Source organism: Acomys minous (genome assembly GCF_964271855.1).
Source record: "Acomys minous genome assembly, chromosome: 1".
NCBI lineage: Eukaryota > Metazoa > Chordata > Mammalia > Rodentia > Muridae > Acomys > Acomys minous.
The window spans coordinates 30,803,758-30,831,653 of NC_140483.1; the positions used below are offsets into that span (position 1 = coordinate 30,803,758).

At 41.7% G+C, this 27,896-nt stretch overlaps 1 protein-coding gene, 1 long non-coding RNA gene and 1 pseudogene across 7 annotated transcripts in view; 1 reads left to right on the top strand and 2 right to left on the bottom strand.

Annotated features, from left to right (window-relative positions):
- The window catches only part of DNM3 (dynamin 3), a 469,385-nt gene that overhangs the window by 214,119 nt on the left and 227,370 nt on the right, over positions 1-27,896 (top strand). For all 5 annotated transcript variants that reach the window (XM_084791206.1, XM_084791207.1, XM_084791203.1 and 2 more), the window contains one exon: positions 15,155-15,268. In XM_084791206.1, coding sequence (XP_084647332.1) covers positions 15,155-15,268 — 114 coding nt within the window. The remainder of the gene's footprint in view (positions 1-15,154; positions 15,269-27,896) is intronic.
- LOC311596710 (dynein light chain roadblock-type 1-like) lies at positions 2,103-2,617 on the bottom strand (annotated as a pseudogene). The gene has a single exon. The product of its transcript is annotated as a dynein light chain roadblock-type 1-like (transcript).
- Positions 5,313-8,423, bottom strand: LOC311602757. The gene is made up of 3 exons (XR_014780835.1): positions 8,227-8,423; positions 7,538-7,688; positions 5,313-6,841 (listed from the first exon to the last, which is right to left on the bottom strand). It is a non-coding gene; the product is annotated as an uncharacterized lncRNA (long non-coding RNA).

The following is a 27,896-nucleotide window of genomic DNA, read 5'->3' on the forward strand; positions in this document are numbered from 1 at the left end:
TAACAAAAGGATTGAGGCTCCTAGAGGATCTTGTCCTAAGGGATAGAGCTAGGTCAGGGAAGCCAACAGACCTGGTCTCACCATGGCCTACGTAGAGCATATGCAAGTATGACCCTATAGAAGCAATGGTCATCTCGGCATCAATCAAAGACTTCATTTTACATTTTATAAGCGTTCATCCACCTAGAGGTTAGAAACTAGAAAAAAATTGTCACAAGTGTTGCTAAGGAAACAAACATATTTCAGACATACTAACAAAGTAATTCTTATCAAAATCATTTTTATCCTCACAACAGAGTCTACAAATGAGAGAAGCAGATGGTCACTCCAAGTGTTCACCTTGAGTTTATGTGCATACGAAACATGCTTCCTGTAGTATTTAATCTGCAGCAGTGGTAAAAATAGAACCAGATGCGTATTTTGTGCCAGGAATAAAAAGAGCTATAGGGACAGTGTTCCTGTACTGGCAGAGCAGGGGGTCTAGTCTTCAGGAGACCTCTTATTTATTGCACCCTCTTCACACCACACTTCCTTGAAGCAAATCCCATCACACCTGGAACTGAGCACTTCTCAGGCAGCCCAGCAACCCTGCCTTGCTTGAAGCATTTACTGTCTTGTATCTGGGTTATGAGTCTTCCTGTATCTCTTAGTGCACTTCCCTCAGCATAGCAGTCATAGACCGGTTTTATTTATTTTTTGATCACATCTGTGCTTATTTATTCTTAGTTATATGCACACACACATGTGGGTAGAGGCCTGGTGCATTCACTCCTTAGGCCCCTGTCCACCCTGGTTTTTTGAGATGGGCCTAGAACTCACTAGGTAGGCTAGAGTGGGTAGCTGGGAGCTCCAAGAGTTTATTTTCTCGTCTCCACTTCCCCAGTGTGGAATCACAAGTGTGTGCCTTTTTCACAAGGGCTCTAGGGAGTGAGCTGAGGTTCTCATGCTTAAATGACAAGCCCTTTATTGACTGAGCCATCTCCTCGGCCCCTACAAAGTCATTGTAAAACAGTCTGACCCCATCACTTCCCTGTTCACCCTCTCTAATGATTTCCACCTGGATAAGTCTAGCTACATAATTAGACCGCAGAGATATTAAAGCACACCTAAGACCAGTTTATTGTGAGAGCCCTAATCAGTGTGTACCCCATGGATGCATTTCAAAATCTGTAGATTATTGGAAGTTGGTCTAACTCCAGATAATGAGGTCTAGTTGGAGAAAAATGGTTGGCGGGGGTGTGACTTTGAAGGGCATTTCTCATCTCTCTGTCCTGGCCTCCTCTTGCTACTCAGCCTGGCTAGCTGGTTGCCCTGAGGTAAGCGTCATTTCCCCACCCATGCTCCAGTGGCTATGATGTTTTACCTTGCTACAGTTTCATAGGCAAAGCATAGGAGAACCAAGGGCTGAATCCCCGTAAGCCAAGCGCAAGAGAACTGTGGACTGAAAGCTCTAAAACCGTAAGCCAAAATGAGCCTTTCTTCCCTTACTCCGTCTTCTCAGGCATTTGCTATGATGATGCGCATCCAAACCAACTTACCGTTATGACGCTTATCAGTAGCAAAATTTCATTTATGAAGTAACGACAAAATCATTTTATGGTTGGCGGCCTCCGCAACATGGGGGCCTGTATTAAAGAGTTGCAGCATTAGGAAGGTGGGGAATCACTGCCCCGGCCCCTGGGTTTTAGGTGAACGTGTGATCTGGCAGATGAAGACTGCCTCTGTAGTTTTACACAAGAAGAAACCCCTAGCAATGGAAAACTATCAGCCTTTGTGCTCCAGATGTTTTCACAGCCTACGTCGACACACTCCACACAATATTCAGTCCCCTAAAATGTAAGAAACTAGGTTTCTGATCTCGCATGGGAAGAACTGAAAAACCAGGATTCCACGTTGGCCTACCTAATGTAAGTTCTTCAGAGCATCAGTATTCTTGATGGCACGGCATCATCCTGAGTGTATGGTACATAGGAAGGTATGGCTGCTAGTACTTACTTAATCCCTGGGTACACTGAGAATCTTCTGAGAGTTTTGTGTTCTTCCAAGGTACTATAGGATAAGTTGATTTGTACACTGGCAACCCCAGCCTTTGGACTCTGTTAAATTCTTGTTACTTAATATTAATGATTTCAGGCGACCACCATGTGCCCACTGACATGACTAACACGTATTCCTGGGGGCATTAAATTAAGGAACGACACAGGAAGCCGAAACAGTGGCTTATTCAGTTGGGTTCTGAATCGCAATCAGGAAATAGTCTTTATCCGGTGCCACCATAATTTCGTTTTTCTTGGAACGAATTCGAAGGAAGGTTAAGTCGTTCTGGGGGGTCGATTCGACACCCAGCACGCCATGCCTGTAAGATGAAGTTGTGCGTGAGGTTGGCGTACTGTGTAGCGGTGGGGTTGTCCATAGTGCTCTTGATGGGGATGCCTTCTGTGTTCACCACAGTGATCCCCTGCACGCCTTTCTGGCTCTGCGGTCTCTTGAGTGTTTCCTCCACATCTGCCATCTAGAACTGATCCAACAGCTCCTTGTAGGCCATGCATTGATGAGGGGCATCTCTGCCCTCTCCACCAAGGAGTGCCTGATGATCCAGTCAGTTTCCAGGAACGCCTAATTCTCATTTCCAGGCCAAACCCCCAGCTTCCTTCTGACCTTCAGCTCACTTTGTGACCCTTGGAAAGCCTGTTTTTTTTCTTTAACTAAAAATAACTTCAACCTCCCCCCCCCCACCATTATTAATGATTTAATGTCTGACTTCCACCTGAATGACTGACAGCCAATCTTGTTCCTTGTCTTGTAGGGACCACAATTTCCAGGAACTCCTTTAAAACTCATAATGCAATCAAAACAAGTTGTACCAAACTTTAAAGGAAGAGAGAGACAGAGAGAGGTACACACACACACACACACACACACACACACACAAACACGGGGGGGGGGGGCCGGGGGAGGGGAGAAAGGATGAGGATATTAGGAAGGAGCTAACTCATTGTACGCAATCACAGTAAGATGGGCAAACGTCAGCTCTATCATTTCCCCTCCCTCTGTCTGCTTCCCTTATCCACCAGGGCACGGAAACGTTGCCCATGTGCCTTGGCCAAGTTGTTATCAGAACACACGGTTCTTGTGTTGAATGCTTTTTTATAAATTCGAACGCGTCCTCATTGACATCAGAGACACTAAAGTCCTGCTTCAGTGTCTGCTCCCTCTATGCAGCAATTAAAGGACAAAGGCCAGGTACCTTAGGAGCCTCCAGTGCCCAGCCCCTAGAAGCCTTAGCTCCAGTGACCCTTTGGAATGCCCAGGCTGATGCCCTAGTAGGTTAAATGCTATCTCTTCTACAGCTTCTGTGTTACCCAAACCCAAATGAAAATGTTGCCTTTTAATTTAACTTTCTCTCGCAGTGGCATTTGGCTATGTGATCCTCTTAGTAAAACAGTCTCTTCCAGCTGCTCTGGCATATGGAGTAGCACCCTTCCAGCCATCCCCCGCCCCCGACACACACACACACACACACACACACACACACACACACACACACACACACACACATTCATCCTCTCTACCCAGAATGCTGCCTGCCCTTGAGTCTCAGACGACCAGAGTCATCTTGTCCAGGCTCTCATCTCCCCGGACACCAACAGCTTCAGCCACACCCACAAACCAACGACTCACAAGTGTGTAGAGCTTCACTACGCTACTCTCAGCCCTTCTGTTTTGCACATTGCTACTGTGACATGTCCAGACAGAACTCTTGACTCGTCTCCATCCCTAAACATTCGCCCCTCTCACTCTGTTCATGTGCCTCCAAGTCTGCTCAGTGTCATAGACTGAGACCCTGGGAGCCATCCTTAACACCTCACTGTGTCTCATTTTGCCCATCTAATTTATCATCTAATTTATCATTTTTTTCTTCCTAGGCATTCCTCTGATCCGTCCACATCCCCATATGTCCCCTTCCAATGTGCCTGTCAGCGTTATCACCATCTGTTATGCAGGACACCGCAGCACTCACCTCTTCCATCCCCCCCACCCCACCCCTAGCTCCCCCTAAACCCCCATCCTCCCCCCTGCCCCACTTGCTCCTTTCCTCTCTAATCCCTTGGCCAAACTGGAGCTGAAAAGGGAGCTTTTACATGAAGTTAATCTTATGCGAGCACTTTGCTTTAAAAGCCTGGCTAGGCTTCTCTGCAGGCTCAGCATGTACACAGCTCCTTCTTGCTTAATGGCCACACCGGCTGCCTCCCCAACCCCCATATGGTCCCAACCCCCCTTCAGATTTTAACTCATGTTCTAAACCCCTCAAGTATGCCTTTTCTAATCCTCCACATGGTCGCCATACTTTTAAAGTGCCAGCAACAGTTGTGATTTTAATCTGCATGAGTCTTAGCTCAGGGTCTGTCTGTTCTCTCATGTCTCTGAAAGCCCCACTCAGGCCAAGAACTGGGCCTGTTTTTCTGTTTCAGTGCTGTTAATCCAGCCTATTCTTGAGCTTTCCATGGCCATCCCACCACAGGTAAGGCGCTAACTAGTTTAACTATGAAACAATTTCCCATCTGCTAAGTTAATTTCTCTCTTTTTTTTTTTCTGGGCTATGTTTAGTAAAATGTCCACACTTGATTCAGGCCTTGCCAATTGAGTATCCTGTCTCCTCTGTGTAGATGTAGTTTTATCCTCAAACATAGAGAAGTAGGTGCCGGGCTTGGTTCCCGTTCTGTTTTGTATCTTGTGGAATCTCTTCCACATGGAGGGGCCCAGCAACTTCAAAGGGAGATCCACACATGGAAAAGATACACAGGAAAAAAAAATGCCAAAGAAAGTAGAGCCGTGATTTTCATCACGGTTAGTGGTCCAGATCTCATTGAGGTTTAGGTGAATAAACTACGAGAAGAAACAGCTTCAAACCAGCAGACACAATGCCGGAAACAGCTCTTCACTATAGCAAGAAAGGAAGCAATCCCCACCCCTCCAGGAGTAACTTTATAAAGCTCCGTAATGCAAAAGCTGATTGAGCCACAGTGGTGTGAAAACTTGTTCTGACCCGGGAAAACCTGCAGGCCTTTGTTTCTGATGCCTCTGCAGGGCAGAGTAGGAGGGATGGATGGAAGCACCATAGCAACTGCCCTAGGAGAACTGCATATTCCAGGAAATAAAAGTGGGAAGGGTTCCTTCCCTTACCTGGTAACATTATCCTGTGAAATGGATAAGTGGGTTTCTGTTTGACAGTGAGTTTTATGTGTCTGTTTACAATGGAAGTTTATACCAGTGCAGTGAAGTCGGGTTTGACAGTGAAGCCACAAGTGTTATCATCCTGGCAGCTGGCGATGTTGGAATAGAAGGGAGAGTTGACATGGGTGTTCACGACTGCCTCTTTATTGCCAGCCAGCTTTGACTGCATTGCATTAATATGTTGTCAGCTGTATCTAACGTAGTCAAGCAGCTTTCATGGTGGGATTTCCCCAACCACTACCCCAGGGAGCTGTTTCTTTTTATGTTGTGTGCTTGGGTTAATTCTCACTGTTGGGTTATTTTTCAACCCTGCATCAGTTTTTTTTTTCAACATACTTTGTTCATTGGATATTAAAAAGGACTTTAAGGCAGGGCCTGTACTAAGCAAGCAATAACAGATGCCAGCTTAGATTTTATTATTATTCATATTATTGGAAAGTAGAAGGGAGATATAGGGAAACTGAGGAATCAAGAGATACAATTTTATCTCTTATTACCAACTTACAAATGCAATGCAATACAGTTACTTCTTTCTATTCCTATACTATCAAACACAGTGGGAATAATCACGTACGTACAGCACGTATTGTAAGTAGGTGCTGCTCTAAATCCTTATTGTATACGAACTCGCATGAGTCCGACAACAGCTTTATCACTCCAGGTTACGTACAAAGCAGACACAGTCCAAGGAAGCCCAGTATCACCCAGGTAGCACTGATTGGAAATAGTTGTTTTCCTCAACAGTTCTGCTCAGTTTTGTTGTGGTGGTGGTGGTTAAAATCCATACTGTAGTCAACGTCTTCATCGGTGCTGTAGGCTGAGGAATGGGCTCTGAAGCTGAACTGGCAGGGAGAGTTTATTTCAGCGACGTGTTAAAAATGTTCTTTTCCAAGTAGAGCAAAATGGCACACGGGATACAGACCCTGCAAGGGAGGCCTGCTGGTTGATAGCTGGTCAGTGGCCAGTTAGTAGCTGGTTAGTAGCATGGCCTTGGCCCTCAGGAAGGAATCAGAACTCCATCTTTCCCTCTGCCACATAAGGAACATATTACTACCTCCCTCATAAGATCATTATGTGGATTAAAAGAAGCATCAGAGTGTGTGTTTGTGGAGCTGTTTGCATAGTTTCTGGCACGGAGTAAGTGCTGGCTGCTGTCACTGTCCTGGGGTTCCTAGAAATGGGGTCAAAGTTATACTCTGACTTCCTAGAAAGTTAAAGCCGTGAGGGGACACCCAAACACACAAACGTTGCGTAGGCAAGTCCACAGAGTGGTGACAGATGCTCCAGTCTTGAGCACAATGACATTTCCTCAAATACTTGATGTTCCACCTTGATGCATGCTCTGCCTCAAGCTCTTCTTTTCCCTGCCTCTTTGCCTCAGTTGTAAGGTTGGTCCACCAGACATTAACGCCTCTTTTTCATAGTCAGTCAGTCACTGTTAGGACTTTCCAGGGCCCAGAGGGCCCTTAGTGTGGTTCTTGCTTCAAAGCACCCTGCACAGTGTCTGGTTCCTCTATAGGTATCCGGGAGACACTGCTCATCTGACTCGTGAGATATATCCTTGGGCACTCTTCTCTATTGAACGTGTCTCTCATAATGGTATTTTCTGCAGAGAACATGGCAAAGGTAAGCAAGAGAGAGGTGTGGGCCACACCTCCCTGTTCATCTTTCTGGATTTGCCAGTGTGAGCAGTCGCTTTACTCTTACTGAGAGAGCACGTGAGGAAACAGTAAGTCCTTCTACCCACTAACCCTTGGTGTTTCTCACACTGCTCCTAATGTCTGTTTCACCGACTTTAACCTTTAAGCTAGAGAGTTGCCAGTGGCTTGGGTCTTCTTTGAGAGACAAGGCTAACATTTCTGTCGTCCTGAAACCACTCCTCCAAAGCTAAGCATGGCTCCCTTGGGCATCCTCTTAAGACTACTAGGACACAAAAGATTGGGACCATTGAAAACAGCACATTGGTAAAACTCACTCTGAGGCTGCTTTGTGCCCAAGGTTAGATGTTTATTCCCTTGCCTATATATTGTTTTAAGTCCTACCCAACCACTTTCTTTTCATGACCTGTCAGAGATTCTGCGATAACCCAGTGGCATCAGTAGTGTATGAGACGATGTTTCACATCAGTAATAAAACATCAGGTAGATACACATGCCTCGACATGACTATAAACTCTGTGCTATGCAGTTCTTCAGGATTAAGACCAAAAGATTATATCACAGAAGGAGTTTGCAAAACCCAAGTGTATGGAGAACAACGAAGTAAAGACCTCAGTCAACTCCTGTTCAATGAGCAGCCTTACCCGAGGGGGTTCTCTGTTCAGGTGGCCCCTCTTCGGCAGCTGTGCACTGACTGTGTCTCTGCAACGAACATGTCTTTCCTCAGCATTTGAAATTGAAATGTCCTCCTGCTCCTCATTAAGTTATTCAGCTTCCATCACTATAATGAAGTACCTGAGGCAGGAAGTTATCACAAGAAAAAAGGTTACTTGGCCCATAATTCTGGTGGTTCTACTCCAAAACCAAGTATCCTTACAGCTTTTGGGCTTCTGCTGTGATTGCAGCACATCATAGTAGAACAATTACTCTTAAGAGCTCTAATTTAATCCCTTCTGCCCAGGTCTAGCCTCAACAGGCGGGGATAGACCCTAAAAGAGTATTCTGTGTGTCCATGACTCTCAGATATCATTCAACATCAATATGGTGAATCCATGTTTGCACGCTGCACCTGTATGCCTGTACACGGGAAAACACTTTTCCTTTATCAAACCTTTGCCTCAAGCACACCTGCTGAAAACTTTTCTTTCTTTCTTTCTTTCTTTCTTTCTTTCTTTCTTTCGTTCTTTCCTTCCTTCTCTGAGACAAGGTTTCTCTATGTACCCTTGGCTGTCCTGGACTCACTTTATAGACCAGGCTGGACTCACAGAGATCCACCTGCTTCTGCCCCGCCCTCCTCAGTGCTGGGATTACAGGCATGTGCCACCACACTTGCCTTTGCTGAAAACATCTTTGCTGGGCAGACTCTGAACAAGCTGTCTTTTCTAAGGGTGTCTGTCCTTGTAACAGTAGTTTCTCCGAAACCATCAGGGTGACTGGCTTGACCTATAGCTTGCCTGGGTCTGGGAAGTCCCCAGCATCTGGCCAGGTAAACCCTGCAGAATATGACCTGTCCTTACAATGAGGTCCTCATCTGTGGAGAAAGGCTGTGTGGGAGCTTTTATAATCCACTCAGGCCAAAGTATCAAATAGCTGGAGCTCTGCAACCATTTTCCAAGCTGCAGCAGTAAAAGACAGCTGCATAGCTGGAAAAAGAAAAAGAAGCAGCCTGCATGGTCTTCCATATGCAAGGCCAAGGTCAAAACTCCTTGTTCACAAATAAAATTCAAGGCCTTGACCGCACTGGAACTTTTCCACGTGTTTTTTTTTTCTCTTCAATATTTTATTTCTTTTATCATCTAGTGTGTTGGCCAGATGTTGGGCTCTGAACTTAGGCCCTTAACATGCAGGGGTTGCCAACCCTGGCAATGCCTGCCTCTTGTTGCATAGAGCACTCCCAGTAGAACTCTAAGAGTGGGCTTCCACGAGGGACAGGGACACGGCTGGTCCAATCTCTTAACTGCTAGTCCCATGGTTGCGTCCAAACTTTCTGCATTTGCCAAAAACAGCGTGGGTGATACTTGTAGTAGTAAATTTAAAAAATAAAGTTTGTTTCCAGCCAAACAAATGAGAACATGCCCTTTCTGCTCCCAAGGTCCCTTGTAGTCTCCTGTGGGTCTGCTTGCTCTTGTTTACTTGGTTACTTATGACAGGATTTGATGCTCAGACACTGAGAGGCTTAAGGGGCTATTGTGCTGAACACTGATTGCTCCTTTTTTGTGATCTCAACTGTGAACACAAAATGAATACCTTACATTTTATCTTTTTCTACAAAAGGATGCTATAGCTAATTCTACTTGCTTTGCATTCCATTCAGATTCTATTTATTTTTCTTCCTTTATCTTTAGTTCTTTTGTTTTCTTTCTTATTAATTTTATTTTATTTTTTGTACTCAGGCCCCTTGTATTCCAACTTGTTTTGTTTATTGTTTGAAGCAGGATCAACCTGGAACTTGTGGCTATCTTCTGCCTTGGCCTCCTGAGTGCTGGAATAGTAGAGACTAAATCACCATGCCTGGCTGTTCTAACCACTTCAGCCGGGTCTTTTCCTGTGATGCCCCGTACTTTACCTTGATTCCTGGCTTCTCCCTTAATTTCTTACTGAAAAACAACAGAAGAAACAATTTTCTAAATTCCCAACTGAATCTGATTATCATGTGCTCGAGGACAATGTGTGTCCTTCTCTCTGTCAAGGACAAACCTTCTTGAGCCTCTGTGAACTGTTCTCAGTGTTCAGTGCTGAGGGCAGGGCCATGAATTCCCCAAGGAGTGACAGGGACATGTGTACCCACAAGCAGATGTAATCCTCCTGTGTGTCTTCCAAATCAGAAAGCCCACTGGGATGCAAATGGCTGTCGTGTCATAAGGATAATATTAAATCCATCTTATTTATTTTTGTTCCATGCCTTTGCAGTGTGTGTGTGTGTTTGGGGGGGCTAGGTATTGAACCCAGAGTGCCTTACACATGTGGGGCAAATGCTCTACAACTCACATTTTCACTGTTCTTAGTAACTCATGGTTTTCAAGTAGCTCAATTGACTATATCCACCAGACTAAATAGTGTTTAGTAAACACGGTTTCAGTCATAACATTAAATGTGTCTGGAAAGAGTGGCGCATGCTTAAGTGATGAGTCCACTAGTTCCAGTAACAGCAGGCAATGTATTACTTCACATCATCTCACGGTTCTAAGCTCTGTTCTTGCCTTCTTCTACATCAGTGGTTAAACTACCACTGCCACCTGGTAATAGACTTCCTCATGTTCCCAACCATTAAAGTATTGCTATTACTACTTCATTTTTAAAAAATCGTTTTAGTAGCATTTATAAAAATTCACAGAATTAATAACATTGACATACTTCCATTGTTTCTTCATAACTAATTTTGCTACTGTCATGAATTGTAATGTAAATATGTGTGTATATACATATGTATGTATATATGTATAATATATGTGTGTGTGTGTGTGTGTGTGTGTGTGTGTGTGTGTGTGTGTATAGGGTGGGACACAGGGGTTTGCCAAAGGGGTCACAACCCACAGGCTGAGAACCATTGTATTACACACCTCACTGCATTCTCTCATCCCGTTGTTTTTCTTCTCATTTTCTATGGCTCTGTTGCTTCCCCCAGCCCCAGCCCCATCCCCAGCCCCAGCCCCACCCCGATTTCTCTGCCAGGGCTGTTTTGTGTGGTTGGTCCAGTTGGATCTCTTGCCTCATCCTCTGTGTTAGGTACCCACAGAGCCTCTGGGACACAGGAGCGTAACAGTGCTGACTGTGTCCCTGCAGATCTGTTTCTTCATGTCCAGCGGTCACTCTGCTCTCCCTGAGCTACCTCCTGCATGCTCAGTCTCATTCTGTGACAGAGGGCTCCAGTGCTGCACCACCTCCCGAGACCTTCCTCTCGGCCTCCTATCCTCACTGCTCTGCTGTCCACCTAGACCCCCTTTCCATGGAGGAAAGGTTCAAATATAAGCTTCCTGGACTTTGAGGAGCTTCCTGTCGGAAGGACCTACAAGAGCCCTTACTACCCAGCCCTTACTCTCCTTCTCCCATCTTTCCCAGGCTCACAAAGTAAGGCATCCCCATTCAAAGCCAGCCCCTCCCCCAGCTTTTCTCCCCCCCCACCCCACCCCTGCCCCCATCTTCCTTACTCTTTACATCTTTCTAGTACCACCAATCCCTTACTCTCTGCTAATTATTTTTTCTTAAGTAGTTGCCTACATGGAAAGCACCCCCACCCCATCATACCCCCTCCCCCACTCAGCCCCCCATGTCCCCCTGAACCCCTGCCCTAAGCTGGTTTTAACTCTTCGGCTGTTTTGTCCATCTTTGTTCTTCATCCCTTTCATCTCAGCGAGTTCTCCCTCTTCCTCCCACCAGCACGCTGAAAGTGGGATAACTAAAACCCAAATGCTGAACTTGGTCAGTTGGAGATTCTGTTTTCCTTGACTTGTATGACCTTTTAACCTCTATTTCTGATTTTGTTCTCAGCCCTTTATGGACACCTTTTAGATGTTGGTATTTCCATGGAATTCTACTCCGAGTCACGGCTGTTAACTATTGCTGATGAATATATCATATTGAGGAATTGTGAGCCTATAGAGTCAGCCTTAACGTCTCCCCTTTTCTCTAGAGGGTCACCTCTATATGTGTCTTCTACAAGTGCCTCAGATTCAACATGGTCTTGAATGAACTCACCAACACTCCTACTTTCTAAAATTTGATCCCCTTTCTCTCTTCTTTCTGAATTTTACACTGGTGGCTCTGGAAGACGGGGTTAAACATTTCATAGCCATTCTAGAACATTCTAATAAAATCCCCATATTTGCTAGTAGCCACATTAAACTGTTTAACAAAACATATGAGTTAATTAGAAATAGATTTTATTTAACCTAATTTATGCAGTGTCATTTCTTTATTAGTATTTAAATGTTAACCAGATAGTTTCAATCCTTTGTAAAGTTTTGAAATTTAGAGTGCATTTTGCTATCACACACCTCATTGGAATTGGGATCTTGTCTGTGGCTAGTGCCTACTGGCTGCTCACTGACATCACCGCAAATCTCCAGCCATTAGCTGTAAGCCTACAAGTCCTGCTCATTTTAATTCTTTACATTTCTCCAGCAGATTAACTCCTTTTCACTTTTCACATCCTGACGTTAATTTGCACACTAGTTATTTCTCATTTGGGTGATTGCAATGGCTTACAAAACTTATTTTCATTAGGCCTGGGTGGGACAGGCCTATAATCCAAGCTGTCTGGGACTGAGGCAGAAAGCTCACAGTCTCAAGGCCTACTTGAGCTATTGAGTAAGTTCAAGGATAGTTTGGACAGTTTAGTGAGACTTGTTTAAAAAGAAAGTGAGAACAAGGCGAAGACCATGGGTGGTTAGTGTAATGCTTGCCTCACATATAAAAGCCCCTATAAAAGGAACAAATAAACAAGTACATCAAACGTGCTTTCTCTGTTCAAGGGAGCAAGCTAGATCCATTGGAATGTTGGAGAGAGTGGAGCATCTACTTATATGTATCTAAAGAGTGAGAAAATAACTCAGAGCTATTAGCATTTGCTACACACGTGGAAGCCAGAATCTTTGAACTGGGTATTTAAGAGGTCAGCAGTAAAGCTATAGGTGTTAAGAAGTTGATACATATCTCATACAACATTTTTGAAACAGCTAAAAATGTATTTTCATCACCACAACATAGTTTCAAGTTTATCTCTATACACTTTTGATATAATTCATATAATCTGTGAATATAATAGTCATATACATATGATTTTTTAAATGTCACTTTTATTTATTCATGTACATGAGCAGAGACCAGAGGACAAACTTGGTTGTAGGAGTTAACTCTTGCTCTATACCAGTCAGGTCTGGAAATAAGTGCCTTTACTCACTAAGCCATCTGGCCAGTCCAAGAATTTAAAAACAAGCTTACTTACACCAGAGATATATGCCCGGAACTAATCTCTGGTATTTCCAGAAAAAGTGGGATAGGAACATATAGCATCCCACTTCAATTTCAGCCCACCTCCTTCTCCTGCCTCCACTATTTCTTTCTAAAAGAATTTGAGAGAGAGAGAGAGAGAGAGAGAGAGAGAGAGAGAGAGAGAGAGAGAGAGAATATGAGAATGCATATGAGAGCCCTGACATAAATGTTTTTTGTCTTTTATGGAAAACAACCCAACAAAGTAGGTGCCCAATTTCTGAATCACCTTCCAGCTCCAGTTTAGGTCCCTTCTTCTCAGGGCAAGCCTATCATATCCACCTAAGTACCCTTTTTGTTGGTAAACACCTCTTCTGTAGGATTTTTATCAAAACGACACCTTTCTTGCTGAATTATAAGACGCCCCCCCCACACAAAATGGAACAACTGTGCTATTTTTGTTTTAAACGTTAAAAAGTTCTTTTTTAAAAAAGCATTTTACCAAAAAAAAAAAAAAACCAAACCCCAAAACATTTATGGAATGAGATTCATGGGCCCACTTGCTGGAGCTGGCCGGCTCTACTGAGAGGTGAAGAGTAGGGTGATTTGTTATTGTAACCCTGGAAAAGGTCTTCTACACCCCAAGATCCTGAGCAAAGTGAAATAGTTAGAGTGCTTTTCACTGATGCATTTTAAACCCTTATGGTGTCAAAAAGTAATATGTCTTGCTGAAACCTCACCACGATAATTTCCTCTAAGGAAGAAGGAGTCTCAATTTTACGTGTTATATGGGTATCGCAATGGTTTTCCAACTGAAGTAGGAGTCAGGGTCCCCTCCGTAATTTAGTAAAGTGCAGATCCCTGAAGCTCGTGTGAATGTACATGTTCAGAGAATACCTAGTCTAGGACTCTGTGGGGTTTTTTGTTTGTTTGTTTTTTGTTTCTATTTTAGAAAGCAGTCAGATAACTCCCATGTGTCCAGTAGGGTTATACTTTGAGGCACACTGTCTTCTTCCTGTGGTGGCACGTAAGAAGAAGGGGCTGAAAAACCACCTCAGTCTGTGGCTAGGAGAGGTGCTCTCTGGGGATGTGTAAGGTCAGGCGGGCCTTGAGGAAGGAGAACGCATGGTGGGAATGCTGAAGCAAGGAATCACACATGGCCTGGGCCGCAAATGTGGAGAGAATTATGAAAAAAGAAAAAATCAGCAGTGAGAATCTTGGTGTATTTTATAATTTTCCTATGACATTTTTATACTTCAAAATAAAATTTAATAGAAATATGAACGCTTATAATTAGAGTATTTTAACCTACCTTCAGGAACTAGTAGTCATTCAACAAGTAATTGAAAAAATATTTCAGGCTGTCTAGGACAGTGAATGTTTTTTAAATAGGACACATTTTTAACTTTAGGGTAATGTAAAATTCCATATAGAATTGCATTTCTGGTTTAGAGACAATAAAACCACGGAGCATAGAGGATATGGGAAACCATTCCATGTGTGGAATAAGTTAACTTTGTAACCACTGTGAGGAAAAATGCATATTTTTTTATTTGAACGCAACTTTTAAGTTCTGTCAAATTTGTCACCCAGTTGTTAATGTTTTAGAATTTGAGAACCATTGGATGATTTTTCTAAGATGCTTCATATTTTACTGGATGGCAAATAACAACCAGAAGGAGGTGGATAAATCAAGACCGTTTGAAGGCCCAGACGGTTCAGTTTAGTTCATTATTTCATCTTTTTTCCTCTATCAGCTGTATTCGGGGTCACTAACAGCAATTCGATTAGTTGGCTTTAGTTTCTTTCTTTTCTTTTTATTATTATTATTATTATTATTATTATTATTATTATCATTATTATTATTTTTTGCCATTTGCTGACCAATGTCTGCTGCTAGTTTTAATGAGCTTCAAGCGAGACAGACAAATGGGTCAGTAGCCTAGAAGGAGAGATAAAGCAGTTGGCATGGAGCGTCTATTGAATCAATCAACAAAATATGTTTTAATTGTAGCTCCACTGCCATAAATAGGCTGGTTCAAGTGTGTCAGGCTGCCTCATTTCATTATTGTCTATTTCAGTCAACTCTGCTTCTGCCATCCATATGAACCCAAGATTTTTTGTTTCATCATCCACAGACGGACAAGACCTCCCTCTAGCCATCTCAATCTGTGGGAGATAGACTTTCTTAAACAGCTCTGTGGAAGCTGGATGTGTTGGGGCGGACAGTGCTGTTCTTACCGTAGTTTATACCTTGCTTTTTGCTTTGCTTGAGACGTCTGCTTTCCAGTTCCTTACACTGAATGCCTCTGCTGATGTCTGCTTTCTTGCAGGTGATTCGTAAGGGCTGGCTGACCGTCAGCAACATTGGCATCATGAAAGGAGGCTCGAAGGGCTACTGGTTTGTCCTCACTGCAGAAAGCTTGTCCTGGTATAAAGACGATGAGGTAAGCCGTAGACAATGACAGTTCCCTGAAGTGTTCCTAAACTTAAGTCCACTGATGCTGTTGTGATGCATGGTGCCAGACACCAGTTCTTTTGGCTATGAGCTCTGTCTGCAAATACTGTTTTTAAAAGCCCTGATTTTCTTTTCTTTCTTTTCTTATTCTCCTCCTCCTCTTCCTTCTTCTTTTTACAGATCTCTAGTTTTACAATGTTCCCATTGAATTTCATCCCTTGCTTATTTCTTAAGTATAGCCCTATTTTGCTGACCCAAAGAAATGAATTTATGGGTCAGGAGTTGGAAACTTCCTTCCTCCTGTTAATGTCAAGTCACTGGTACCATTTAATGAAAGCAACTTTTATTAACTAATGTTTTGAAAGGACATAAGGGAAGCGATTAGCATGCCGCTATGAGTAAGGCAATGTGGAACTGTTGCTATGGCACCCACCTCAAATAAAAGGCTAGAGGAATGGTGGGATTGCTGATCTTCTTGTTAGTACCAGGTCATTATTCATGTTTTCTTTTTTTGCAAATTTGATGTCTCTGTAAAAGCATAAATGATGATAATTGTGGTGTTCTGGCTTGTGTTAAGTGTTAATAATGCCATCCTGCAACTTACTACTTATTTAAATCTATATCTACAAAGGCACAAAAAAAGTCACATCAGTCTTATAGAGCCATTAAGGTGCTATAAAACCTTACAGCTAGATTTGGGAAGGCACGGATAGACACTGAGCTATGTTTTGGAAATTTTAATAGCCCTGTTCTAGCCAGTGAAGTCACTGGCATTTGTAATACGGCACACAAACTGTATGTAAGAGCGGTCTTGGATAGCAGAACCATGGACAGGTGAGATCATCTCAATCTTATTAGCTATGAAAGACGTGTGTCAGAGTTGAAAGTCCCTCCTACTTTATCTTCACTGCTTTTGAAAGCAGTAAAAGATCCCTTTGTTATTTTCTTGGAAGAAAAGGTTCAGAGCTCAGGGTTCTTTCCCTTGTGCTGTGTCTTCTGTGGAACACCGTGTTGGAAGTACTGGATGAAGGGTTGATTCCCATGAAAGAGTCTGTGACATGGAAACCCAAATTCTATGGAAAAGCTAGAACAAACTTGCCATTCAAGGCATTATTTTCAAATTTTCATGTCACCAACTTCAGTGAAAGGTGGTATTAGTCATTTTGGTGGTCTGAATCAGAAAAACGCCCACAGGCTCATGTATTTGAGTGCTTAGTCACCAGGGAGTGGCACTGTTGGAAAGGATTAGAAGAATTGGGAGGTGTGGTCTTCTTGGAATAAATGTTGGAGGGAATGTGTCAGTGAGGGTGGACTTTGCAGTTCCAGAAGCCCATGCCAGGCTCAGGCTTAGACTCAGGCTCTCTCTCAGCCTTCAAGTCAGAATGTAGCTCTCATCCGCTGCTCCAGTGCCTGCCTGTATTCTGCCACACTTCCCACCATGATGATAATGGACTAAGCCTCCGAAACTGCAAGCCAGCCCCAGTGAAATGTTTTCCTTCATAAGAGTTGCCTTGGCCATGGTGTCTCCTCACAGCAATAGAACACTGACTAAGACAGCCACTTTGAGGATCACAGTATTATTTAGCAGTGCTTTCCTGCGGCTGAGGCATTCCTGTCATTTTGTGGGAAAGCTCTAGTTTTAGAGGTCATGGTGTAAGCCCCAAAACACTTCCCTATATAGAAAAGAGAGTAAATAATTATTTTCTTTGTTGCTTATTTGCACTGTAGACACATTTACCCCTAAATGTTTAGATGTTCCTTTACATACAATTACATACATCATCAGTCTTGGGACCTTTCCCAGTAACACAAGGGAAGGCAGACCGTTTTGCTTAGAAGCCATAATAATGGCAGTCAGTGTTTGCTGTCTGTGCATTAAATGACCCATATCAGAACTCTGGGAAAGGTACTGTTATTATTGTGATTTGGAGATGGGAACACTAAAACCAGTAAGCATCATCACCACCACCAATGCAGGCCACCATTTTGGAAAGCCATTTCAACATGGTTTGGTTTATCTTATAAAAGCCATTGCAATGTCTATCAGGATAACCAGCCTCCAAAGGTCAGATGGGGAGTTGGTAGCAAGGCAGAAATTAGACTCCAGGCTTCTGGGCTCTGAGCGTCCCAGATGTATTCAGGGCTGTCCAATTCCACCTTGCCTCAAAATGGATTCACCAGGATAATTTTTCAGGTGACTCAGACTTGACCTGTTTCTGGGGAATGGCCACCGTGGGTGCATGAGAGATCCGGGGAGCCATTGCTCTTGCAGTGCAGCCATGGGGTTGGCTCTTTGTCCTGCTGTGTCACTTCCAGAAGAGTAGTGAGGGATCTGATGTTCTGGATAGAAAAAAACAAATCTTGAGGGCTCAAGGAGTTACATTACTGAGTTTGTCTTCTTTCTGTAAAGACTCAAGACAACCACAGAAACAGCTGCTCTCCCAAGAATGCTTGATTTCCACAAATAGAAAATAAATATGTATACCAATATTGCCTGTGTCCAGTGACCATTTTACTAAAGGTGTATGTAGAGGGACATTGGAGGCAGGGGAGAATGTGAATGACCTTTGGCCACTTTTCTCCTTTAAGAGCATGCAAAAAAAAAAAAAAAAAAAAAAAAGAAAAGAAAAAGAAAAAAAAAGAAAAAAGAAAAAAAAAAAGAAAAAAGAAAAAAAAAGAAAGAAAGAAAGAAAGAAAGAAAGGACAGCCAAGCCCAGTACTGTATGTAACCAACACCAAGTACATAAATAGGGTAATGTCAAGTACCCAATGCTCAGGAAAGAATGAAACAGGGAACATGACAGGAGACAAGCCTTTAGAATGGGTAATTAGAAAAAAAAAAGTCATATTGGTGTATGAGCTGTGGAAATGAATTAGCAATCCAGCAGAGGGCATGATCAATGCAAAAGTCTCAGAGCTGGAAACTACCAGGAACATTGTGACCAGAATGGAGGTATAGTTAGGGACAAAGATGCCAGCAGGTAGGAGTCACCGCCCAATTATTTGGATTTTATTCCAAGGATAACTGGAAACCTCTAAAGCTCTCCAACATGGTGTGACATGATGCGATTTGTGGGGCTGTGCATTGTGTTCGGAGTTTTCTTAAAGGGTAGAGGTGGCAAAAATAGAAGGGAGGCCAGCTAGGGAACCATAGCAGGCCAAGGCCAGAGAGGGTGGTGACTTACCCTGGGTAGTGGCTTCAGGTGAGGAACACTCCGATTCAGATGGAGAGGCAAGCCACTTTAGTCACTGGCTACTGCTACCTGTTCATTCACAACTCTGCCCAGAAACATGACGGGAAAATTTCATATTAGGAATGCTTGACCCAAGGATGGTGGCCGTCTCCAAGGAATTGGTGTTAGTGAGACAGAACCCTCTCCAGCATCCTTTATTCTCAGATCACTACTCCTCGGTCGGCCACCACTGTCCTCTTCTACCCTGCCCACTGGCCTCTCAGGCCAGAGCTGCCTGCCTCTGAAGACCATTTCTGAGTGTGCAGTCGAGGCAAAAGAGAAGGAATGACACTGCTTCTTGCTCACTGGGAGAGAGTAAACAAGCTCTATTGGCAGCTGGAGTAGAAAAGCGAGTAAGAAAACCGGCTCCATGCAGGAAGTACGATGTATGTGTGGCTGAGCAACACACCATGGGTGTCTTGAATCTGCATGGCACTCATTGTGAGCATCACTGCTGCAAAGGATGCTTAGGTTCCAAAGGGGCATGCTGCTGTCCTTCAACTACAGGTTGACTAACGGTGATTCTATTGACAACCTGTAAAAAGAATTCCCCAAATCCAGATGTCACTCAAAGAAAGAATAAGCAGGATACCAAGATGAGACTTGATAGCTTATCACCATACAGTGGGGGAGGAGGCCCCCCTCAGTCTTAGACCTAGGGCCGGGGAATAGGGTGAAAGCGAGAGGGAGGGAGGAACGGGAGGATACAAGTGATGGGATAACAATTGGGTTGTAATCTGAATAAATTAATAAAATTAAAATAAAAAAAGCTATATTTCTACCTCAACCTCAACGCATGGAGCTAATTTGTTGGTCAGAGGAATGCTTAGGCTGTCCCTTAATGTCAGTCAACACTAGCAAACTGTGGAAGCCCTATTCAGAAATAATAATAATAATAATAATAATAATAATAATAATAATAATTTTGCTTCATTATTTTGCTTAATGATTCATTAATTTGTTTAATGATAATTTACATTTAAACTCTCATAAAGGGTCGCTGTATTATGCGTTTTTGCCATCATTTTATTTTCTTTTGCAATTAGTCAGGTATGGGTTTTCATTATCACCTAAATGGATGCTCAATAAATACATTATGCCCTGTGAGTATGTATGGTTTAATTTATCCTTTGACAGGTTTTAGTTAAAAAGTATGCCCATTATGAGGAACAAGTTCAAGGCTGTTTCTTAGGATAACACTAAGGGAACACAAGGCTGTGTAGACCTGGCGCTGTAAAGGGGCATGGGCGGGGGTGTAGGTTTGCTGTGGCTGCTTGTACTGGGTCAAGTCGCTCCACTTTTCTGGACCTCAGTCTTTTCACTGAGCAGTAGGGACCATTGCTAAACCAATCACCTCGGAGATTTCACAGAGGGCCTTCATAAATCATGTGTCAGCTAAGGTCCTTGCTACCACACTGATGTGTTTATTCAAGCTATTGAAAGTGTCACCACAGTTGCCCTGAGTATGCAGTGTCATTCTTTGACTGACATATCTCCTGATTCCCCATTTGTTTTGGTTGTTTCATGTTATGACCTCACGTGTGTGGGATCTGGGTTTTCTTAATGAGGAATGTCAAGGCTCAGGTAACAAAAGGGAACTCACCTCTCATTGTGCAGTGAGATTTTCCACACTGTCTCTCTTTGTAGTATATACGTTACCCATGTCTTATTTAAGATTTAGGAATGATGCTATCAAACTGATTCCTTTCCAAGCTGGCATGGCAAGTCCATGATAACTGATGTGACAAGTATGACCCTCGAAGCATTGGTTTCAGCAGTTTTCCAGTTTCTCCCTATTCAGAAAAGATAAATACACCTTGCTCTTAAGTTTCACTGGATCTATGAATCAACATGCCCCCCCCCAAATCTATTGATAGTTTTTGAACCTGTACTCTAACAGTTCAATACAGCAATGGTGCACACATGTCACTGATACATGACTTTAACAGAAAGGTTTCTGCTTGTGTTCCAGGCAACGTAATGTCACATTATCTTCATGAGGTTATTCTAATTCAGTGTGTTACAGTGGACAGAGTTTATCACATAACAATACCTTATTCTTTAACATACTTCAACACTGGAGCTTTGTGCAGTGTGAAAGGGCATAGTTCATCTTTCAGAGTTCAACAGTTTCTAGGTCATTCCTAGGGGATTGCCTCAGGTCTTATACTTCTAGATCATGTAGCAGAACCCCAGACCTGGAATGTTCTATGAAAATGGTCATGAACATATTTTTATTGGTTGCACAGGTCTGTTCCATGTCCTCTGCCACTATATGCATGCCAAGACCCATAGGAGCAGGGGCACCTGCTGATTAGGGCGAGGTCAGAGCTCAGACATGCGGACAGGTGATCTGAGATGCCTGGCGCATGACTCTTTGACTTTTATCAAAATCATAACCTAAGGTTGGCTTTGCCACTTATCTTTGATGAGTACTCACAGGAGAAATACAGCAATCTCAACAATGTCATGTAGACTATTCTATGCCCCTCTCCACAGCAGTTTTACAGTGAGTCCACCCTTTTGGTCGGCCTTGAGCAGCTTTAGCAGCTTTGGACCCATCCCCAGAACAGTACACTGGCTTCTGTTTTTCTCTTTATCTTGGTGGTTTTTTTTTTTTTGTTGTTGTTTTTTTGTCGTTTAATGTTGGCAATCTGGAATAAGCCATTTGAAATTCTTCTTTATATATGTTATATCTATATTACATATATAGTATACTCTCTATATTATGTGTCTAATATATATATATATATTTTCATTTATCAACACCAATCCAGGCCAAATGGCCAAAATGTTTAGCCAAATGCTAAATGGCTTTCAGAAAAGAAGACACTCCTCCCACGTTAGTAGCTGTCACTAGCACTTCTGATTGTCCTCACACCTGCTGAAATGCCAGGCCCGCTTCCCTCCCCTGGATGTTCAATGTCCTGTCTGGACGCAGATGTAGATTTCCTTCAGTCATGTGAGGTTAATACATTTCTATTAGCAACGTCGTCCCCGCAGCTCTGCTTTCCGTTACCACTCCACTCTCTACGCTGGGCCACAGGTGTAAGGTATTGGCAGGCAGCTCCACTGCGTCTGAACGAGCAATTGCTTCTCCTTGGTTAGTTTAGCTCTGTGAAATATATACGTATTTATATTTTTACATATGTATTATATATGTACATGTTATACATGAAGTATATATGTTATATATACATATGTATTTGTGTGTGTGTGGAGAGAGAGAGAGGGAGAGAGAGAGGGAGAGGGAGGGAGGGAGGGAGGGAGAGTGCACTTTGCTTATCTTCTAGAGAATTGATTGGAACTGGGGGTTACAAAGTTATTACCATGACAAATGAGAGTTCGCGACATCTAGGCTGGCCTGAGCTGATGCAAATTGTTAGACATGATCTAAGAGACGTTTCAGAAAATGAAAAGTGACAGGACAAGTTGACACATGACGGCTGTAAGCCCTGTGCACCCAGGGGCTGTTGTTTTGCTCACTTTCTGATGCCACTAGTTCCAATAATGATCAAACAGATTAGATATTGATTAATGAACCTCTGAGATAGTGAGCAAATGGCTAGCTAAGCTGTAGTGAAATGTTGGCATGTGGTAGGATTACCAAGGGACAAAGGTGAATTGTTGAACTACAGAACTCTGTTCACTTTTGTCATTGGATAGTGGCCTTTAGTTGCCTGACTATACATGACTTCCTGGTCTTGAGGTCATTTGAGCAAAAACTGAATTTCTCATTATTAGTTTTCACATATAAATTCTTGGGGAATTTAGTCAGGATAAAAGAATAAAGCAAAAGCTCGCTATAAAAACTTATTCTGATAACTTTAGGCTAATACTCTCATGGCAAACTTTCTTTACAGTATTTCTGAGGTATATATTTCAAGAGAAGGGATACTTGGATTCAGAGGAAAAGGCTTTCACTTTTCTTAATGCCAGCAGGAAGGGAGTAAATAGATGTACATCTGAATGTGTGTGTCTTTACACAGTTAAAGTAGGCAAAGAGAAGCAGCTGCTCATCGAGATACAGTGGAGCTGCCTGCCAACGCTTGCTCTACGTCTGTGGCCCAGCATAAAGGCTGGAATAGCAATACAAAGCAGGACTGCGGGACACGGCCTTTCCAGAGGAAATGTACTAACCTTGCATGACTGCAGGAAATCCAAATCTGCATTGAAACGGGACATTCTTTGGACTCTTAAGAAATTACAGGCCTCATTTTTGTGGGCTGAAATGTTTGGATAGCTTGATAAGGAGATGATATAATTCCCTTATAGGGATGTTTACTTAGCGTTGCTTTTCTTGTGTAGCTCGAACAGATGACAAATACAACTTTGAAAATAGGAAGGAAAGTGACAACTGTAGGCCTGGATGGTCAAAATTAGGAGAGCAGAGCCATAGGGATCTCCAGCCCTTGGCCTCTTCACGTCATTTCTAGAGTGTGCAGAGCTGCGCTGCCCAATGTGATGGGGGAGGCTCGGCCCACTGAACGCTCAGCACACTCCTCATCAAAACCTTTTACCTAGCTCAAACTTGGCTATTTTTATTTTTAAAAGTCTAAATAAATATCAAACACCAAATTGTAAAACTTAAAAGTCTTCATCTCTATAGTTGCTTTTTAAAAAAAAATACATATAGAAAGTAACTTAATATGAGATTGATTATTTTCACATTCTGGCATTTTCCAAAGATTTTTGATTTAGGAAATAAAATAAGTGTTATTCAATAAAATATAATGGCCAGTGCTATTTCAAATTTATTAAAAATATCTTTTAACTACAAACCCACTACTACTGTTTGTTGTCTCATTCTAGAAAGTCCACTCTTCCTATTACCTGTTTTCCAGAAGAATAAAAACTCATTTGACTTATTTTTATGAATTTAAAGTGTATATAAAGCAGTCAAGACTTTTGAAGCAGATTCAGAAATGTTTTTAAGGGTAATTTTTATGACTTATGGAAAAACTATTTGAAACCTTATGCCGGAGTGCCTCACTTTAGGATTTCTCTACTGCCCGCCCCCCCCCCCCCAGTTACTCAGGTTCTGCCTGGGACCCCGTGTCACCCAGAGCAGGGTAGCAGGGTACACGGCTGTCCCGGAAGGGTACAAAAGAATAAGTCTTCACAGAACTCTCGCAGTGTCTGCTGCAGTTTCCACAAAGCATTCAAAGCCGGGTGGGAATATGCAAATGGCTTCATGGTCTGTTTATACTTCCTGTTTATACTTCACATTTTGTGAAGAATCATCCAGCATTCTATTGGGTGGTCATGGGAGTTTCCTCTAAGGCAAAAACCTTGTACTTCTTCATGAGTCTAATAGAGGAGAAGCAGAATCTTTTTTTTTTAAATACAAGATATATTTCTGTGATTGTTTACATGCAAGACATTTAGTTTTATTCCTATTTTCATGTCGCAATTTTGCCTGTGACTCAGGCCTATTTTTCTCTCTTAAAGAAAGTATGCTGTCAGACTTAGTACAAACACCATAAAATTCAGAAAATGTGGACTCTTAAAGCTCTTAGCTTTCAGATTAAATTTCACATTTTAGAGATGGAATGCGTGAGTGAAAAAGTTTGCTTGAGATATTTAATCATTCTGACCATTACAAAATAGTTTGAGCAGCCTCAGGTTACAATTTTAAAGCTTGATTAGAAGATAAGTAAAAGTTAAATTTGAAATACTGAAAGGTAAAATACTTTAATAAACCAGGTCAAAAAAGAACAAGATTCTGAGTTTACCTATCTCTGCATTTGGTCCTTATTTGTTTTTAATGCTCATATACAAAGTCAGCCCTGATCACCAATTCATATCAGTATACAAAGTTGGATATTTCCTCAAAACTTAGGGCAAACGACATTATGCAGGCCTGTCTTTGCCCTTTTGAAAATAACGACTTGCTTGAAAATCTTGGGTGTGAAAGTTTACATGAATGAAAATGTAGATTTCAAGTAAATATATCAGTTCTATATGTTTTATCCCTGTGGCTATATCGTAAATTCTTAGTTAAGGAGCAACATGGTGGCTAATCTGTGCATGTCATGGCACCTGGAAATGTCCACGGTTCAGTGTCCTTGTTTATCAAGAGAAGAAAAGTTATTTGAGTATTCGTGAAAAACCTATTATAAATATTTTATAATATGTTTTATCCGTACCAGAGTGGCAGTTTCTTAGCTTGAAATGCTTGATCCTCCAGAATATATTGTTACTTTTTTTTTATATTCTCTCTCTCTCTCTCTCTCTCTCTCTCTCTCTCTCTCTCTCTCTCTCTCTCTCCTCCCTCCCCCTTTACTTCTCCTCCCATTGCCCCCATTTAAAAGTTACAGTATATAAAACAGTCATTTATAGATGAGAACTGGCAGAGATAATTTATTCTTTGACAAACATCAAACCGAAGTTAAATGGTTATGTTGAACTGGTTTTCTCATATCAATACTGGGAGGCAGCAGAGATGTGTACAATCAATGTCAAGGGTAAGATGCAGGAAAAGAGGACTATGTAAAACACAGGAGCATTTTCAGAAATGGGTTTTATTATGTTTCATAGGCACCACTCACTTTACTTTGGGTGGGTCTTAATAATGCGAATCAAAATAAAAAGATTACATACGAGTTTTTAATAAGGCAACAGTTTAAAACCCCAGGCCCCCAGACCCCTCACTGTGGTTGTAGCTCTTGGTGTAGATTCTATGGTGTGAGGGCTGCTCTCTTTCAATGGCTGGTTGTCATTCAGGCTGGGTTGTCATGTGACTGCCTGTCTGTGCCTGCTGTACAGGTGAGCGGATGTTCTGCACAGCAAGTGTAGACAGGCAGACACATGACAACTCTGTCCAGCCAGGCCCTTGGGTCCTTCAGGTTTCCTTTGCTCATGGACAGAGACAATCAGCCTGTTTTCCAGATTTGGTGATTTTGGGGGGGAATAAAGGGAAGGGAGAGAAACACACAATAGAATTAAACATTAAAACATTATGGAACTAAAAAGACGTTAGACTTTGACTTTATTCAGAAAGTACATGCATACATTTCATCCAAATGTGATAACAAGGATGATTGTCAAAAACAGAAAACTCACATGTTTTTAAGAAAAAAAATATAACATAATTAAGAATTTTAAAAAATCCAATTCCTATTGTTATTGGCCCTCATGCGATCAGGGTTCAGAGTAGTTGAAACAGATGCTTTTCTTCTTCACAAAATCTCTGCACCTCTTACTAGTGAAGTCAAAGACAAAGTCTGTGTTTATGCATGTTTCTCATAGTAGTTAAGTACCTAGCCTTGCCCATGAAAAAGAACATTGTCAATCACATGGTTACAGCAGCCATTTTCAAACCACCAATGAGCCTTGTGTGTCTGGCAACAGACTTTGGAGATAAATACATATCTCTAAGCAATAAGAATTTATTTTAAATTTTATTTTCCTTTTGTAGTATCCATATGAAAACCAAACAGTTTATGAGCTTATATTCCTCTTGATTAACTAGCAGGGCGATGCCATAAAACAAAGGCATAATCTAGAATGTTGTGTTCTTGACATTGTTAATCCAATATTACTAGAGACAGAACTTAAACACAAAAAAGGAAAGTTCATTTCCTACCCAAAATGAAAAGCCCAATCAATGGCGTTAAGCATACAAATGTATATGAGGCCTGCTGAGTCAAGACTTCTGGCTACTTTAATATACCTTCTCAGCTTGCATATGTAGAGATATTTAACAACTTCTCTGTCATCTTAAACACAAAACAGCCAAAGAGTTGAAAGTCTAAAAAAGTGGAATTTCTTTAAAAAACAACAAAACAAAACAAAACAATCAATCAAAACACATTATTATCTAAGGATTGTACATTATAGATTAACTTTAAAGGAAACAAGTACTTTATTATTTACCTTTAGTTGGACATTCTAAAAGGAAAAGAAAGCAAATAGAAGTTTCATGGACAGTAAAATACTTTTTTGAGAGTGAGATAAGGAAGAGTTTACTGCAGACCTGAAGTTCTGTTTAGTGTCTAGAGATGGTGTCATTTTAACAGACTTAACTGTTGATGAGGGCAATTGTCTCTGGACTTATTTAATTCAAGGAAATAATGTGTGTTTCTGTCCAACATTTCAGTCCAGCACAAGAGCTTGGCTGCTAGTCAAGTAATTACAAAGTCAAGTATGCAAAAATAGATACCTTGAAATACTATTTGGTTCGTTGTTTCATTCAGCACAGCAGAAAATCATTATAGAGTGATTCACAAACAAAGAATATACTGGTAGCAATTAAACGTTACTATAATTCCGCATTGCTTTCCCCTCTCCCATGAATAATTAGATCCAGTTTACTCTACTCAGCTAATGGAATAATACATGCAACCTGGAAAAGTAAAAAGAAATGTGAGTCCATGTGTTGTCCTTTAATATGAAGCAGTTTTATTTATGCCGTACTATTCAGAATGTTTGAGCTTGAAATGTCATGATAGTTTCTAAGCAGAAAAAATAAACCAAAATAAGGGGGGCGGTGATGAAATGAGTATTTTATTCATGAGGGGACAATTTATTTTTTGATAGATTAAAAAATGGCTATAGTAAATATATGCCATGAACATAATTTATAACTATGTTGAACCTACTCCAGGCTTGTTAAAGAACAAAACAAACTCAAAGACAGAAAGCTTCCCCCCACCCTGTGTCCCAAGCCATACTTGCTTGGTTCCTACTTAAAGTCTTAGTCTAAAATATGAAAACAACATTACGCAATTGTCACAGCAGGTGACGCTTAATTTGTTATGATGCCGTGTCTCAAGACTGATATGTAAGAAAAAAAATATGTTTTCAATCTCCAACAGTAAAACTGACACATAGCAACTGTAGTAAACTGGCTATCAGGATAAATCAGAAGATCCAAGATAAAGATTTGTTTTCCTTAACTTACAACTGATAAAAAAAAACCCTCAATAAAAGTCATTTTAAAGAGGTTAAATATTTACATCCACATAATCTGCAGGACACTGAAGTAAAAAATAAATTTGGAATATGAAAGCTTCGGTGGTCAAAGTCTGGCATCCAAGCTGTTCTAAGCTGGGATCTCTGTGTGACTGTCTCACAGTTATTATTTGGACATCATAGTGATGGGTGGGCTATTGTCCTGAGATAGGAGAAAAGGTTGATTTTAAAGAGCAGGTCCCTTACAGAGTCACTGGAAACTTCAGCTTCCTTTAGTGACAATGGACATTTGTGGACGAGTGACTTTTTAAAACAACTTGTAGTTTCTTTTTATTTCCCTTATCAGCTTAAGACACCAACCAAGAGAAAAAGCATTATTTTCTTAGTGTTTTCCATAAACTTTCTCTTTCCCATAGAGTAAAATACTTGGGTGGTCCATAGGCAAAAGGTGGGGAAGATGGTATATTT